Consider the following 19404-nt stretch of genomic DNA (forward strand, 5'->3'; position numbering starts at 1 on the left):
CCAGAGCATATGATTAATATCATTAATGTTCATGTCTTAACATATTTGGCAACATCATTATAATATACATATAATGCACAGTGAAACATATTGTAAGGAATCTCTGAATACTTAAAAATAGATTCGTTAAAGAGAGAGTTTGTTACAGAAAATACAACATTAGATCATTACTACTCAAAACAATGTTTTCCGGCACATGAGGGGATTTATTATTTTTATTTTCATTTCCTGTGTAAAGAAGGTTCATCCACAGATATTCTGTCATTGAATATTACAGAGTTATCTACTCCTTATTGATGACTTATGTCATTAGATTCATTGCTGAAACCAAGAGAAGATAACTCTTTAATATGCAAATTAATACAACGGATGTATCTATCTCTTACAGAGACAATGGTCTCTTACAGAGACAATGGTGTGATATTAAGGCGGAGATAAATAAAATTATGCATTTCAGTCATTCACATTATCAATGAAATTTAAATTTGTAATTGTTAAGCTAAAATATAATTTGAAAATATATGTTGGAAAGCAAATTTTAATAGATCTATATATCATTTGTTGATATAAAAGCACATCTTGTAAAAAAACCCTCTAACAATCTTAAATACTGTCGTACTTGTTTCAGTCGATATTATAGGTGAACACCTACTATCACAGAACTGTGAATGTATATTGCACAGATAGATAAAATGGTATCACAGTCAAACAAAACAGTGGATATATAATCATTATACATATTTTCTTGCTGTTGTTATTCCACACAAAATTTGTATCAGAGAAGTTCGTGTTTAGTTGTGATATACACCCATGTTAAATTAAAGTATTTTAGAGAAAGGATAAAATTTGATGTGATTTTCTTTAAATATAAAATCATATCTACAAGTGATTGATAATAAACAAGTGAAAGTGTCAATGAGTTATTTGTACTTATATTGGATATACAATTTATCCTCAAAAATATTCAGGAATTTAGAAGTGTCCTCTTTAATTTCTCAAATTGATCCCCGCACTCTTCTGGAACAGAAAATGTTTATCAACCAATACCTTTAACATAGCAAACAGTCGATTCAAAGAATTGTTCAAATCAATGTCAGTGTTTAATATTCAATCCTTGTAAGCATCCGGCACCAATGACCAGTTGTCTTCTGTAATACACGACTGTATTTATAATGTCAAAACCGTACAGGGAATTTTACCCCAGTTTCAACAAGTCGCCATGTGAAATACATTTATAATTCCCCCGACAACAAGCATGTGTTATTAGATCATCTATGTTTTGATGGTCTTTTGGCTTTTTTGTTGAATCGTTGCTTGTAAACGGCAAAGTGCTTTCTCACACGGCGTCATGATGTCCTGTCAATAGAAAACAGATGTGTAAGAATATACAATTATTATACATGTATTACAGTTCTTGTAGAATATCCTACAGCACAGTACACTTATATATATAATTATCTAACAATACATGTATATTAATTCTGATTTTGCATACTACAGAGTTATCTGCCATTGATGGTACCGTAATAGGTATTGATTTCGATGTTATGTGTTTGGGAGCATAATGTCATACTTTTCAGAGGAAATGATGAGAATTTCACACACAAAACAATGACCCACAGGGGAGCTAATTATGTGATATGCAAAGACAAATACTTTAAACTGTTGACCTAGTAAATGATTCAGTAACATAAAGTTTTGATGTTGTGCAGCTCTACAGCATACAAATGTTTTATTTCTTTTCTTCCAGGCACCAATATTAGAAATATATCAATCTTATTTGAGACCAGAATTGACAGAACAAAAGACATTTACCTGAATTGTTTTCCTTTAAATCAGAGTTTTAAATTTCAATCAAGGTAAGTTGATAATGATATTAAGAGCATCTAAAAATTTCATAAAATTGATTGTTATTATACAAAATGAATGAAAGTGAATTATGTATAATTTCCTAACAAAAGTATAGATATGATATAGTTATTATCATGTTATGATAGACATTTAAGAGTAAGTCTGATAAACTAGATTGAAAAGAAGATATGTTTATATCAATTTAATAAATCATAATAATCAAGCATTCTGCAATACTTTCTTACCACATTGTCTTTGAATCGTTTGAAAATTTCTGAGAGTACTTTGGGTCCAACATTCAAATGTTTCAACTCTGCTCTCACATCATCTGTTACACGAACACAACACAAAAAACAAGCATTATATGGCAAGCCACACCAGTAAACACTTTATTAGCTTGACATAATATTTATCATTATAGACCTTTGGTGAAGTCAATATGATGTTATACTATCCTGGCAGAATCAAATATCAGTTCCCAAGTGACTTTCATTTAGCCAATCAAAGTTGAGGAAATTTTGGATGTTAACTATTGATAGTATTCCATCTCATAACAATTAATTTTTTGGAATGCCTTGACTTTTTAGAAAGTCTAGAATGAAAAAAAAAAAAGAATAAAAGAAAAGTTGCATCAATACTTCTGGTTGAAGAACAAACATGATGTCAAGCTTAATAAACACCTGGCATTAAGAAGCTGTTTGCACAAGGCAGACTACAACTTGGGCCAGGGTCATGTTGGCTTTTCTACAGCATTAACATACAACATAAACTAGCATAGTTAAGATACACACATTACATATTCAAACAGTATACATACAAATTTAATTGCACCTCAAATACATTATGCACAATTCAATAGCAGAAGACATCCTGGATTTGTTACCCAAACCTTTATACAATTTCTTTGTTACATTTATATATCAGTACATCACATATGATCACAGCAGAACAGTCAAGTCTCAAAACGGTTCAACAACATGACTTATCTATTGTTGGGCCTGCTACTATCTACCAGTACATGCATTTACATTGTATATATATCCGATAAGATCCATTGATCTACCATTCAGCATTTACACTTGTGGCTAAGTCTTATCATTTCTAACACCAGACCTTTTCATGCTATAACTAGTTGATAAGACAACTACCAAAATACAGCATGCTAATTTAAAGAGAAGTCAATCATAAAATTACATGGATTTTAATTCCGGGAAATCATGGTGGCCATTTAAAAATACAGATAGTGAAACTAGACATTACCAATTTGTCCAAGCCCTTTATCATTTTATAATATATAACTACACGTATATTTAAAATGTGTAAATAAAATCAAACTGTTTTTGATGTTCATTTGTGTCCTATTTCTTGTAAATGCACAATGTCCCTATGGTATTTTAAGGCAACTAGTAGCAAGCTTTTGGTAAGGTACCAAGGTTCCCTTCTGAAGCGGTAATACACGCAGCCCCAACACAACACACATCCCAACCGCAGGCACCAGTACATCGCATCAGCTGCTCACCTCATTTCTCGCAAACTTTTGTTGTATTTCAGTCATCTGATTATGAATCTTAAAACTCACTAAGTCGTAGCAAATCTCATCTAGAACGAAGATTTGTAGCGATTTGTAGAATGTTTAACATGTTTAAGCCAATATTCATACTGTTTGATGATTATGATCTAATTTTGCTTCCAAAGTATTTTTTTTCAGTTTGTGAATGCTTATACACAAATCTTGTGATTTTCAGCATATTGTATCATCCCATACTATGCTATGTAACAAATAAATCTAATGCAACATTGACCTTTCTAATTGCAGAGTAAATGTGCTTGTGAAAGAATAGCAGATCTATTTTGAATTTTATCTTTTTTTTATTATTATTATTAAAGTATGATAATTGAGTTTTGGCAGAAAATGACATCAATGTCTTATGAAAACTTTTGATTCAACAAGATCAAACAAAATGTCTAGAAAGAAAAACTTTCCATTGGCAGTGATCAATACTTATTCAGGAGCAATTTGTTCAATTTTTCAATTATTTATCTTTGTACTGTGTCTAAATATGAGTTATGCAGAGTCTACATAAAGAAGAATTATAAAGATGATCTTAAGAATCTGTACATAAATTATTTTTGTGGCTTTAGAGATTGATGATAGTAGTGTACTGTTAAATATGAATATTTTAGCATCATGATAAGTAATGTTCACATGGCTGTTGATTTCAACAAACGTAGTGTGTTGTATTTTACATAAATTGAATGACACAGATAAATGGTTTTCTAAATCTAAATGTATGCATATACTGTTTTGGCAATGATATAAACTACATGACTTGTGTAAATAATTTTACCAGAAGCCTCAGGTTTACTTTTCACCAATCCTCCATCTACATCAACCAAGGGTTAACACAATTATATTCAATATATGTTGACCTATGCTTTTTAGAACACAAAATCAACTACTGGGAATACCATACAGTAAGGTTAAGGTTTGAAAAGCATAAAACATAATCCTTGGTACAGGTAATTTGACTACAGTGAATATGTCCAAGAAATCCTTATAATCCTAGTAGTATGCTCTTTGTTCTCTTCTAATGAAAATTTGGTATTTTTCCTACTGATATTGTTTGAATAATTAAAACTTGACAGCTAATTGCTACTGCATTTCGAGAATTATCATATCTTTTTTGACCTCAAACTTTTATAAGAAACGTTTAGAGCACCAGCATATTGTATCATATGAACAAAGTGTGCATTGTTTCAAAACTCATTATTGTCATTATTTCCAGTTTACAATTAAAAAAATTGCTTCTACAAAAAAACAAAACTGCTGTGCAACTTCTGTACAAGGTCCTAGATTCAAGTTACACAATAGACATGTATTTAGATTAATTACCATCTTGCCTCAGGAATTTCCATGACAATATCACCTTTGGCCCCAACCCTTACCATATTCTGCGAGCTCCATTAGCAGTGTGGCTATGCTTTCTACCACCTCAGCATTATCTTTGTGGAGTTCGTATGCACTCATGACCTTGGGGATGCCGGCTACATGACCTCCACCGGTAGCCTCATTTGCTAATACTCTGTAGGCGCTTTCCTCTGTAAACACAAGACAAGGTTGTTTTCATAATAAGAATTCACAAACTTCATTATAATATTTGTCTCATTTGCACTGTTTTGCAAAAGACGAACAGAATAAATAATTCTGCATAATAATGATCCAAATGTATGTAATGATAGTATGAAAAACTTAACAAAGTCTCAATGTAGACTTTAATGCAAATTCTCCCAATCCACCAAAAATATTGAATTTAATGCTTAAATTGTTTATTTTTTTTTCAATATTTAAAAGTTAACTCGACAAGTTTTTGTTCACACTGGCTGTGATTTACATTGTTAAATGTTGACACCGCTGTCACCAGAAAAGCAACAACTTCCTCCACTTTTGCCAAAGTTGAGACAAAATTGGTGATACAATAACTTGTTTTACATTTTCTTCAATGTAATATGATAAATTTTCATACTATATCCAACTTTCTTATTCAGTGATATAGCACTATAAAAAGGGCAATAGTTCCACTATACAAGAAGACATAACATGAATTTTCCGCAGTCTCCCAAAACACGCACCTTGCACAACATACACGCAACACAACGCATACATGGGAGGCCGTCCTTACATGACCATAGCTGTTAATAGGACGTTAATTAATCAAACAAAAAAAAAAAAAAAAAAAAAAAAAACTTTCTTATTGGTAGATCCTTTTTCTTCATATACAGTCGAAACTCGTTATCTCGAAATCACTTGAGTCGAAATTCCGGTTGAGTCGAATTAATTTTCAAGTCCCGTTTTTTGTCCTTCTTTGTGTATGTATTTTAAGATCGGAAGACTCGAATTTCGATGACTCGAAACTCCTGTTGTGTCAAAGTCAATTCCTGGTCCCTAGAACGTATATTCAACGAAAAAAATAGTCGCTATCTCGAATTTAATTTTAGTCAAAATTTTAAATAAAAAAAAAAAAACAAAAACAATTACGTAAATATAACATTGATACAAACGATTGAAATTCACCTGTGTTTTGTCGTAACACGTGATTGGTTTACCTGCACATATCGCGATCAGTATTTGCAGATTCAGGCCTATGGGAACATACTACAACAATGATTGCTAATTAATAATTGTTTAATAATCCTCTCAAGTCTGGCTTCCTTATTAGTGTCACTTTACAATTGTGACTTACCTGTACATAAACACGACGTGTGTTTACACAATCGCACTCAGCATGGCTCGATCAGCGTGGCTGATCATGACCGGAAGCGTGTTTGTTTAGGAATCATTAGAAACGAAAGTGTTTTCTAAGGTTTGTATGGAATGTTGATAGTGCAAAATAATTTAACAAACCCACAATGTTAAATGTTTAACTAGTTGTTGCAGATGTACTAGTATCTTATCCTACAGTAGTCATACAATGTATTTCTTCGTTGGTATAGAAATCTACTTTCGTTTCATTTACCGTAAATTATATTAACCGGTAGAAACAGAGAGTGTAGTCTGCTCACGGTAGGTGAAAAACTATTGTTTATTTTACTTTTTCGAAATACCATAAAATTCTGAAATAAGAAAGATGTTTGTTTTTATTTGTTCAGGTACTACATTCCGTATAAGTTTGATGTATGAACCATTGAAGTCAGTATACGTATAACCACCAGGAAATTAGTGTTCATGCCTATAATCGTAATTCAATTTTTTTTATTTACAAATGTATTTAAAAAAAATCCCAAAACATCTGAAAACATATAACTAAAAAGATTTAATACAAACCTTATAAGTTGGAAAATCACGATAATATGCTGATCACGGAAATAGGCATGTATCCGGCTGTCATAAGATATAAGGACCGTTGAAAACCACGTTCTGACCAAACCTAATGGCATTACGTTTGAGTCGAATTCCGGATGAGTCAACCTCGAGGAACGAGACATAAAAGCAGCAAAGTCGGCGTGCAATGACTTCCGCAAGTTTCTCGTACAGTATGTAAGCTTAGGATACAAAAGATACTTGCCTACGTTGAATTTTTTCATTGCATACTTTGAATATGCATTAATTTCTGCAAATGTTATTAAGCTTATATCGCCGGCTAGATCAACAATACAGGTGAGAATTCTCAAAAGACAATATTAGGTCGAAGTGAACTGCATGGCTTCATCACTGCTGCCGCCATTTTCGAGAATTTCATATGCACAGTGAGTAAAAGCAACACTACTAGTTGATCCGGCGACTTTGATGTCTTTTAACCCACGCTCGTAAGTTTCGTATTTTGCCAGGCAAATGTAGGTTAAATTTAGTTTTATTATTTCGGTTTATAATGGTAAGAACAACAAAACCGAATCCTGTTCTTAGTAGAATCAAATTGCATTTGAGGATCGATGGGTTAGCTGTTCCTCAAATATATCACACCATGTCCGAGATCTAACGTAAAAAAAGAATCCTAATATTGGAATATTTTTTTTTGTTATTTAAACAAATTAAAATCGATGTACAACTTCGAAAATCTAATTACTTGTAGTTTTACGTTTTAAGAGTCTCTAAATAATTTTACATATTTATCAAGAAAAGCGAAACGATATCGATTTGCCTATTCCACCTCATACATTGTGTAGGTGTAGGGGTCAAACGGAGGTGCAAAATGTCATCTCTGCCTTTTCCGATCTACTCCGGTTATTTGTCATATTTTTCTTCTGGAAAATAGTACCTAAGCAAATAAGCGGAATCCTCTGTTATGTCCAATATACTGAACTCCTCTACCAGGTACCTGTTAAAGTCCAATCTGTAAGAGAAGTTCAAATAAATGGTTTGTTGAAGGTTCACTCATATGGGACCAACAAATGTGGGCTTATTAGCCAAGTCTAGTAAGACAAAAGACATATGTCTGATTTAGGGTGCAACTGACAGAAGATGTTCAAGCGGTGATCCCTGGTGACTGGAGCCCGGCCCATCTAGACCACAGTTGGTGCCAGGGGCACATCATCGATGACCATGGGTCCCAAGTCATGCCCATACCAGGCAAGTCCTAGAGACCACCTGCATCCAGCAAACTCGATAGAAATACTGTGAAGCCACGGAGGTGGAGATCATTTATAGAATTTCTAATCAAGAAAACTTGCAGAAAGGATTTGAGAGGTTAAAACCTTTATAGGCGTAAACAACTGACCATTGCAGTGATAAGGGGGATTAGTAATGCAGCCCAAGAGCTGATAGATCGCCACATCCGTAGAATTCACTGTTTGTATTAATTTAAGTTGACTCTTAAACCCCACTAAAATGTATATAAAGGACAATTCCAAACTTTGATATCAGAAGCGTCCTGACATAAGCCTTTTGGGTGAAATAAGATACAATTAATTAGTTATAATATTTGGGTAAACCCTAGTTCAGAATTCTCGTGTCCAGTTAACCTTAAAAAAATATTCTGTTCTCAAATGTTTTTCCAATATCAATCTACCGCTACAACTTTTAAATATGCTTTGAAAGAAAAATATTGCATGCTACTTATAGACCAGATTTTTTCATCTTTGATAATAATATAGGTGCTTTTTTATATTCCAGTAGAAAAAGAAACTGCTTGGGAATATTCTGTCAGATGGCTTGATGATTCAGTGAATCAGATAAAGTCGACCTTTGAAGACACTGAAGGTCAAGGTCATCAAAACCCGAGTGACCTCTGTATACACCAGGTCACATGTAAGTATGAACATTCAAAGTGTACTGGGACCCGCGCAAAAAAAGTCATCGCATCAACTGTGATCCAAGACTCTGATAGTGAAGACGTTAAATATGTTCATAGTTCTTTAATATGATGGCTTTCCCACTTGAGCTTCCAGCTATAGATGACAAAAAGAAGCAACACCAATGTCATCTTGAATTACAATAGACTGTAATAATGGGCTAAAGGTAGGCAGTTTTGTATTAGGTTATTGTACACTGCTTGAATTATAGTTGGTTAAAGATCCCCTGGCATTGCTATTATAACAGTGATGTAAGTCTTAGCTATGAACATACTTTTGGTGCTGTGATATATAGCCCAGTAGAAATTTAAGCGTTTTGGATCATGTATGTTTGCAACACATAAATAGAATTTAACTATTTACAGTTTGTTTGATTACTTATGACTTGGTGATATGGCGGTTTCTAGAGCTTCAAACTAGGGGGAGATAATCTAGTATTAGAACTCTGCTGAGAAAATCTTGTCAATAACTGGTAGCCAGTCTGGTAAGACAGATGTACCTCTGATGTACCTCTGTCTCCATTAGAAAGGATGAGATGCAACGGGACATGATGGGATGCAAGGTCAGGATCGTGATTACTGGGACATTTTAACCGTAAAATTTATTTCTAACATGGTAATTTTCTGTGAAAAATGTAATTATGTATTGGTCACATTATATTAAGATAGTCCTCATCAGTGGGAAAAGTTTGAATAACTATACATAACATCTATTGTTCTACAAAGTAAATAACATACTGTTGGAGGCCAGTGCCATCAGGGATGCTGCAGCTACCTGCTGTACTTCAGCACTGGTAATATGTTCCTGGAAAACATTTCATACTTATTACCTCTAATTACAAGTTTCCCAAAATCACATCTGATAACAGAAGTCTGGTGGATATGGGAAGCATAGCAAGATATATTAATACATCTTTCATGTCATATCAAGCTAAGCTGAACTAGTTTGAAATTCAATGTACAAACATTTTAGATCATTTTTTAGATCATTTCAGATAACTTGTGATATGCATGTAAAACAAAGCAAAGTGATAAAATTTGATTTAAACATTGCCTTTGCATTATCTTAATAAATACAATCAATTATTCCCCAGAAAACTTTGTTTTATGAACATGCTCGTAAGTATATACATGTAAAGTCTTACCTCCATAGCTCTTGGGAATATGCTGATGACATCCGAGGAAAATATGGCATCATTAGGCTTATCTGGAACATAATACACAGTCTATTAACTATAGCATACATCTCCAAATACCATTACTGTACCCATCATCATTTAGTACAAATTCTTTTTCACTTTCACAAAAAAATACATTATTAAACATTTTGGATTTCAGCCTCGTTTACAAGATGGAATGGTCAAATGTGCAATGATGAAGTTTTTCATGCTTGTTGATTTGAATTGTAGAAACACATATATTCTTGTTTGATATTTCATCAAAAAGATATGCACTTTTCTGACAATGGTAGACAGGATTTTATGAAAATGATTTGAATACTTTGAAACATGTACATTGACTGCTCTGGTCATGAAAGAGGTATTTATTTGAATGAAACTGGTAGCCTATTATCTTAGCATATTACATCCCAAATTTCAGAACACAGGTTACAGTATATAACTCTTGTGGCTTAACACTAATAAAGTCAAACAACTAGGTCTTTCATTTGAGTAAATCTGGTAGTCATTTCTATCAATAAATATGCTTAAAGATGCTCCACCGCCGACAAAGCATAAATGATATTCATTAGTTGAACAATAATTGGTCTTTGATCACGTATATATATGTCTAATTAACACAAAAGATAATATAAAATAATTTATTTCGCCTTTGGTGCATGCGCAATCAGTACTTCCTTCCATATTGTATATAGTGACACAGAATTTTTTCGGGATGCAATTAATTATTTTTCATATTTTTAACTTGAAGTAAAATTAGAAGCTCAAACTTTTCAATGGTGGTAATGGTGTAAAGTAGTTACTTTTGTAACTGAAGAAAAATACTAAATTGTCTGTTCCTCTTTTTAATAGTGGAAAAAATACCATTTGTCAGCATTTAGTACAGGCATCTTTAAGGTCCAATGTCAGCACTCTAGTACAGGCTTATTGGTTACTTAGAGATTGTTTGGGGTTTTGAACACAATCTTATGACCCTTTAGTAAGATTATACTTTGGTTAAACTTCAAAATCCTTTACTGAAACATGAAAGGGAACCAATAGCTGACCTTTAATGTAATGGAAAAGAAATTGTTTAAAAAGAAAAACATCGTAATATATGGACATACAATTTACATATTCTACACTATATAACTATTTGTCTGTTGAGAAGGCAAACAAGATCTACTTCACAACAAGAAACAATATACAGATAGGACAATTTTAACAATATCAAATATTTACAACAAGTTTTGGTAAACTGCTAAGGCCTAAAAAAAATATGTATGTTTCAGGTACCCCTACCTACCCTAGTTTTAAATTCCGACCCTAGCTATTGTATCACACTTTTTCAAAACAGAAATGTTGTGTGTGAAGTTGTCAACTTAGATTTTTACGCATGCTTTAAGTTTATCAAGATAAAGTTCAATTTCGAATAGGGTAATGAGAAATTAAAGACTTCTAGCTAGCCTAAAACCTGAATGACAAAATAAATGTATTATTAGATTACTTTGCAATGTAGTAATAAAGCCACTCAACTCCTCCTCAACCCCTCCTATAAAAAATAAAATAAAAAAATAAAAATCCCGACCGACCTACCCTATATTTTTCAGTCATGTAACCTGAAACATGCATATAATTTTTTTTGGCCTAAACAAGATGTGGTATTAAAAAGGTATTTACTGGTATTCACAAAATACACTAGTCTATTGTTATCAATATTAAAAATATATATAAAAAAACATATGTATACCAGGTATATATATAAAATCAAATGTGTCAGATATGTATGAAATGTTCTTTTTAGTGAAGATAGATAGGGTGCAATGTATATCAACTACTTGAAAAGTGATTTTAATACTAGGTAAGGATTAATTTGTTCTAAAAGCAGCTGTTCTTTATAATGTCAGAAACTTGACATTTGAAAGATTCTGGTAGAATAAAGGGGTTGTATCTGTTTGCTTCAAAGCAACAGATACCAAAGAGTCAACTAAACACAGCAATGATAAAGTATGCTCGTCTCTCCTTTATAAAATTTTCAGTTATGTACAGTGAAGCTTTATTTCATTTCAAAGTCAATGTGTTGATTTGTCTAAGCACTGGACAAGCAGTTTAGTATTCCGACTTCTAACATTTTTTTTAAAACCTTCAGTTGAAGAATGAAAACCACTACCAATAGAAGAAATCAATACAACAGAAACTCTTGTGGGGATTCCCAAAATCACTTTTACACACTCTCATTTGTCATTTGAAGAAAACAATGCTACTGTAGAAAGAAATACAATAACAGACAGGTAAATTGTACGTAAGGGGAGATAACAAAACAAGTTCCAGTAAGTCAGAGTACAGTATACCATATCGTCTACAGAGTTTGGTAGTAAATCAATCAATGCAGTACAGATTTTCATTGGCAATTTTTAGCTCATTCTGAATATTTATCAAGGTATAAAAAGTACATGTACATGTTTATAATTTGAAACCGATTAAAAGCCATTCCCAAGAATGTTTGGTCAAATTATATAGTTTAAAAAATATCAAGTTAAAAAATGACCTGGGTATTAGAGTTTAATGTTTTATCATTTTTTATTTGATATTTACTATCTAGACCCAAAGTAACTATTTTTATCACCAGAAAATTAAGGAAATTAAACATGTAACCATGGTGTTAATATACAAATTATCCCCATGTAAAGTTTGATTACAAAATATTTTAGTATTTAAAAAAAAAATTTTTTTAGAAGGATTATGAAAAATAATAAAGTCAAACCAATAGGGTTAGAAGCATTTGAATATCAGCCTACACCAAAGCAAGATATATTTTTCATGTTGATCTTAACGGGGACGATACTCTGTTATAATATATCAAAGTTACATTTCAAAGTCAGTTCTGTTTAGTAAGTGGTGTTATAACAAAACATCATGTAGCTTTCAATGGTATACGTAACACTGAACTTGATGAACAATAGTTGGGTTTTTTTCTTTAAAAAATGGAGTAAATTGCAGATAAGGAAAATCAAAACATTCCAGTTAGTAAGATACAAATGCAGTATGATAGAATACTCTCTACACGATATCTACGTTCCGTAACCGTGTTGGACTTACCACGCAAACTTAACCTTTTCTTAACCTTGTGACGAGTGATAAAAATGTCTGTCAAAACATACAGAAGATAAGCTAAAGACTATATGGATCTATAAATGTCACTAGTGGGCCAATGTTTTTCTGGTCATGAATTGAATTGACATTATTGTAAAGAAATGGTTCAAAAAGGGTTGTCCAAAAAACTGTTTGGAAACCCAGGACATCCTTAGTGACCTATAACAGTTGTGCTTACGACGCAAAATAAAGCAAAACCAAGTTGGAGAAAACATCATTTACCAAAATTTATTGCTTTTTTTAAAGTTTTTTCTTTTTTAATTCTTCCAAACCATTTAAATTCTTCATCTACAAAATCATAAACTTCAAATAGATTATTTCAAAATATGATCTGTGGGGAATTTTGATTACAAAAATGGTAGAAGCAGCAGATGCAGGACAATATGAACAAACCAATGTCAGATGAAATTTTATAGACCGCTGAAATTCCATAAGAAACAAAACTTCATTGTATCAAATCAAATAACCCGGTAAAAACCATATTGTTCATCTTTACTAACCCCATACCACATATATTCTGTACTCACCTGAGCTTCCTGTCACAAGCAGTCGGTTAAATATGCTACATCCTGTGATCTGGATTTGTTCATTCTGTAGGTGGTTACGCATGGCAATACTAATGAGACGTTTACCGCTGGCGTCCACCTGGAATGTCTCAGATTCCTTACACATGTCCAGGATAAGGCAGAGAGACTCCAAAACTTGCTCCTCATAGTCTATATAGTGAGCCAAGTGTTCCAGAATTCTGATCAGGCCTCCGTCCTTTGGTATCGATCCTAAATTATAACATCAATTCAATGATCTTATTTATGAATTTATGGCACAATCAAAAAAACCTGTTTGTCATAAATGATATTTTCAAACTTTCTGATTGACTGAAATCGTTGAAAAATGCTAATGATTGTATTTCCTTAGATCAATTGGAAATGATGAATGATCTCCCACTAATTGGTATTGTCCAACCCTGGTTAAAAAACAAATATCTTTTAGTAGGTACTTCTAACTTACTTTTTCCCCGGGTCATTTTTTCCTGGGATTCATAAAACATAGTAATAACCTTATTAATATTGTATAAAATAATTCAATTAATATTAGAAATAAATCTCAGTAATTCCATCAGTGTAAGTAATCGAAAGGTGATTTAGAAATATTACGTTTGTCTCTTCTTGCAGACTTTTGTCGTTTCCTCTTCTCCAGCTGAGTGGCATCTGTCATCTCCACACAAGCTTTCACATAGTTATTGTTCTTCTTTAGGTCTCTGTAAGGTGTTATACATGTACTTCACTTTAAACACAAGGACATTTTGATTAATTCTCAAACATTAAATTACAATTAGCATTATAATGTATGTTACTTAAAAACGTGAAGCCATGACTTGAAGCACAATATACAAATATAATATCTATGATTTATTTTTGAAGCATATTAAATGCTTTTTCATTTCTGAAACATTGTATTATCATGTTATTTTGTGTTTGTTCATTCATCCTTACAAAGCAGATGGTCTGTCTTTCCTCTTTAACATCAAACGAATTAAGCTGATCAGTTCTCCAGAGTAATGCTGAAAAGGTCAATATAAAAATGATCAAAGTCAAAACTGCTTTGATAGACATTCTAATTTTTAGACAAATCACTCTATGACATAATTGAATGCCTTAGTTTTCATTGATCATAACAAGCGTTTTGGAATTTTGTTATAATAAAATTAAAATTTCCATTATGGTAATCCTTTCCATGATAATGCTGATTTTTTTTAAATCTAAATTTCCTTTTGTTAATGACCTGCACCACTCACCTTAGCCACGTCCTCAAACACTTCCTCCATCACATAGGCATCCTCCTTTGCTTCCTTCATCGTTTCTGTGGCTTGTTTCTCGTCAAAAAATGGAGACGAGGTCAGCTCAAACAGGATACAGCCCAGGGACCAGATATCTGTGACTGCAGTAAAGCCTGTGTCCTCAAGTTCAGGAGCAAGGTAGTTAGCACTGCCTGAAACACAAGGAAAGCCTTACCCATCAGAAATGAAACGGTCAACACAAGAAAAATCTTTGACAACAGAAAGTCCTTTAAGACAAATAAAAAATAAATTAAGTTATGATAAGTAATGTTTTGGTATATTACAATGGTATAAATTTCAACAATTAACACAATTATCCATATTATTTAACACAAACTGAAAGCGGATTTTTATACAATATTGTGAGATAAAATGAGCTGGTACTGACTGAGTGTAGCCCTGGTGCATGTCTGAGTATCTCCCATCACTGTTGCTACAGAGAAATCTCCAATCTTTAAACTTCCATCCTCATGCAAGTAAAGGTTATTTGGCCGCAAATCTCTGTAAAATCCCAATTACAAAATAAATGAACATTAATGAATAAAAGTAATAAATAAACTATTGTAACGATAAATGATAATAAATAATTTCTATAGCAGCAGCAGCATGTTCTCTTAAAATCGTAGTAAATTCTTATATTGAATTACGTATATAAATGAGACTGTACATGTAAACTATTTCACAATATTTGTCACAACTACACAAAACATTCACCTGTAATAGGCAAAGACTTTTACAAAATCTATAAATTTCCTGATACATATTTCTTGCATATGACTTCTTTTTGCTATAAGCACATAAAGGGGTTAAGAAGTCTATTGAAGTTCAGAAAGAGCATCAAATATCTACCGTAATAAACTGTGGCTTAATAGAGTCGAGAGTTTGTTGTCAATTCATACCTGTGGATAATTCCTCTCTGATGCACATACACCAAACCTTCAATCACTTGGCCCACCCAGGTCTTGATTGTCTGAAATTCAAAGTGTGTATTTATTTTTACAGGTTGATTATAATACTTTTCTTTAACAAAGGGAAAATTAACTTGTCACTTAGGTCTCTATTTGAATTGAATTTACATACTTCATAATGGGACATTTTAGTCACCAACAAATAATATCCTACTTTTCTGTTGTTTGTATGCTATTGAAGCAATTATTTTACATCATCCAACAGTCACGATACAATCCTCTTATCAGTTGGAATATTCTTAACATTTAAGATCTACCCTTGGTGCAAAAGACTAATGATTAAAAAAAATTGGCTTGATGATTTGTGTCTTTACATCATGTCTAACTTATCCATTATCAAAGTTTTAGAGTTTCAAACTAAAGGGAGATAATATATTACAGTTATTATATCAAGCTGAGAAAATAATATCAACAACACATGGTCTGGTGGCTATAAAGTATACTGGTGCATATGAACCAAGAGTTAACACAATTCATCCTCTTATATATCTGTCTGAATCTTTTCAAGTGAAGCAAATATTACTTCTTAATTTTACAGTCTGAGTGACGGTTATAATTATCAACCTATCTAACGTACAAAGTTTGTCCTCAATAAATATAGTGATGATATAGATTTATACACAGGTTTCTGCAGATACAGGCATTGAATCATTTATTGGACCAATCATTTTATTTTATTATTTTCCTTATGAAAGACAATAATTGATTATCAAAGGGGAGATTGTTCATGTTACACAGAATTTATGTGCAAAACTCAATTTAAAGATCTCAGATATGTAGTACATCAAACAATTAATTTGCTTCTTCATACTACTGTTTCACCTCACCAGAGAAACAGGAAGCAAAAGTGTATAAATCTTGATCCAAAAGAATGGTGACCAATTATGTACATTTGTGTAGTCGTGTACATTGTAATCGACAATTATCAGGGTGTTCTCAACTGATTGTTGATTTTAACTTTACAAACTGATTCCCAACACTAGGATCCTTCATAACCTTTCCACTAAAAATACCTCTTCTGGTATGGCTTCCTTGCTCTCTCTGTGTTTCTGTAACATCGTGCCAAGTGTACCAAGGGGGAAGTAATCCATACTTATTGTCATGAAAACAGAGGAGTTCTAAAACAAAACAAACAAAATGGGAATAAAACAGTCATACAGTAATGTTATAATGGAATAAAATCAGGTAATGCAAGAAAATTAACCAGTTCAAATATCATTAATCATTCAAAATCTTCAAAATATATACTTAGTTAATGTTATAGTTAAGCAGAGAATGTATTAATGTTTAGTAAATTGTACATACCATATATTATGTTTAAATAATTTTATGATGCTATAGATAAGTAATTTACTATAATAATTGACATATATTAATCAAATATGTGTTCTGTATAAAGAAATGATAATTATTACAAACTCCAGAAATAGAAATTACATACATACCAAAGTATTTAATATAAAGCACAAATTATTGAGTAAATTATTGTCATTCACTACATGATTTCATCCACTGTCGAAAAATCAGAAATATTTGTTTAAATTACCTCCTTCTCCCACATAACAAAGAACTCATTGTAGCCGGAGACATAGGGATGGTCCAAACTTAGCAGGTCCTGAGACTGTAACAAAAATTTTAATTAGTAAAAATGTTTACTTATATTCAGAAACATTGAAACAACTAAATATGAATCTGAATGTTTAGGGTACACAGTCTTGACTTCATTCTGAGGTTTTTATAAACCCTCTTTGCAACTTTGCTTTATAAACACAATGTTATCCAAACAGAAATTGTATTGTTGAACATGCATAATTTAGTATCTTAATAAATAATCATTAACATTACCTCTCTGAATGCCTTGTTAGCCTCACTTTCATCGAAGCATTCCACCTTAAAAAGCAAAGTAATATTAGATATAATACCACTTAATTTATAGTGCTGTTACTTGATATTTATATGACAGTATAATTTAGATATATTAAGTTAACTACGCAGGAAAGGAATCAACTCATTGTAAAATCAGGCATGATCAATAAATTAATTACATTTTACATACCAGGTATAAATTTAGACATAATGCACTCTGTTGTAGTAGGCTATAACTCCATGCTAGGTCTGAATTCAACATAATAATGATGTATATAGTGATTATATTTCAGTTTATGAAAATTAACATTTAATATATTTTGATTAAATTGTTCAGAAGTTCATAGTAAGTGTAGACTAATATTAATGTTAATCTATACTGACACAGTATAGCTTTAGATACTCTACAAAATTATCAATCTCGTGTTGCATTCACGTTTTAAAGATTTAAAGCCATTTCGGAAAGATAGTTGGACTTTAAAACTTACTGTGCCGTACAGTATGAATACAGTCTGTGTAACTGCGCTTGATCGAAGTTCTGACCTCATAAAAATACATAATCATGCAAACGCATGAAACATTAACAATGCGGTCTATGCATTGAATATTGGATCTGTACTTATGTCGTAGTGTCATACAATTGTGTTGTAACAAATCTTCGAAGTGATCTATCAACTTTGCCAGTGTGTTCGTCGACAATGTTTACCTTTTTGAGGACACATGATTTTCCCGTGTCCAATTTTTCGGCAAGGTATATTGTCGCCTGGGCACCATGACCCAGCTCTCGAAGAATCTGAAATAAACAAAAATAGTGAATTTATTTTCCGTAATAAATTAAGATAATCCAAACACAACTACAACGCTTAGTTCAGCGCGAGATACACTATTCACACTCAGCGTATAAGCAGCCATACCTTGTAGTTCTCCATGTTCTTGACAACATGAAGCTTTCAAAGTGCGCATGCGTGTTGTCTGAGCACGTCAAAGCGCGCCAAAACTCAAATTCATCGAGCAAACAGGTGCGCTGGATCACCTAGGCCTGTAGAAGTCATGTAGATATTCGTTATTTCTACTTGAAACAATTTTATTTATTTTGAAGCGTTTAAATAAAATCAATTATTTAAATGTTATAATTATTTGAAAGCCATTATGTACTAACATTTAGGCCTCCCAGGCTCCGGGTGCTTTCAGTCCATATACACGTATTTTGTTGCGATTATACGTTCGAAGGAAGCGCATTTAAGACTGAGATCATTTAAAGCGCGTCGAAGACTTAGAGTGAAAAAAGTAAACATGCCGCTTCCAAAGAGGAAAGGATTAGTTGGAATTTACAATTATTTCGTGCATGGTCAGAAAGTGCATCCTCGAACGATAGAAAATTGGAAGATTTTAAGACTCACAGTGTTAACTTTGGCATTTGGAATTTGGTTCAACAATTTCACACAAAGAAATTTACCCCCGCCGAAAAAGTCCAAGTTGGAGCTAGAGGACATCGATTTACCCACAACTCCTCAGACACAGCAGGGATAGCAAATCGTCAAATTGTAAGCATATTGGCTGTTTTAATTATTTCAGAAGTTTTTGAAATTTTCTTTTCAGTTCTCGTTAACGACAATCTGATATGAGGCATTATACCGACACTCGTGTACAATGCGCTCTGTAACCTTGGAAGGAAGGGAGACAAGTGTTATGTAACGGACTCAAGGGCCGTTTTCGATAATACGGTTTGTCTGTTTGGACCTAGTAGTTCGTTTATTAATTGAAGACAGACCTAGGCCGTTTTCGGT

At 32.5% G+C, this 19404-nt stretch overlaps 1 protein-coding gene across 1 annotated transcript; it reads right to left on the reverse strand.

Moving 5' to 3' along the window:
• Positions 1–522: 522 nt before the first annotated feature.
• LOC138322291 (serine/threonine kinase-like domain-containing protein STKLD1) lies at positions 523–18829 on the reverse strand. The gene is made up of 18 exons (XM_069266329.1): positions 18777–18829; positions 18532–18656; positions 18324–18410; positions 17597–17641; positions 17298–17372; positions 16765–16869; positions 15683–15753; positions 15172–15284; positions 14742–14935; positions 14440–14507; positions 14101–14204; positions 13474–13722; positions 12893–12940; positions 9782–9843; positions 9375–9441; positions 4798–4974; positions 2097–2179; positions 523–1356 (listed from the first exon to the last, which is right to left on the reverse strand). Exons 2-18 carry the CDS (start codon positions 18544–18546, stop codon positions 1273–1275), a joined length of 1647 nt encoding a protein of 548 aa, XP_069122430.1. The 5' UTR covers positions 18547–18656; positions 18777–18829; the 3' UTR covers positions 523–1272.
• Between the last annotated feature and the right edge of the window lie 575 nt (positions 18830–19404).

The sequence above is a fragment of the Argopecten irradians genome, chromosome 4 (genome assembly GCF_041381155.1).
Source record: "Argopecten irradians isolate NY chromosome 4, Ai_NY, whole genome shotgun sequence".
Classification (NCBI taxonomy): Eukaryota; Metazoa; Mollusca; class Bivalvia; order Pectinida; family Pectinidae; genus Argopecten; species Argopecten irradians.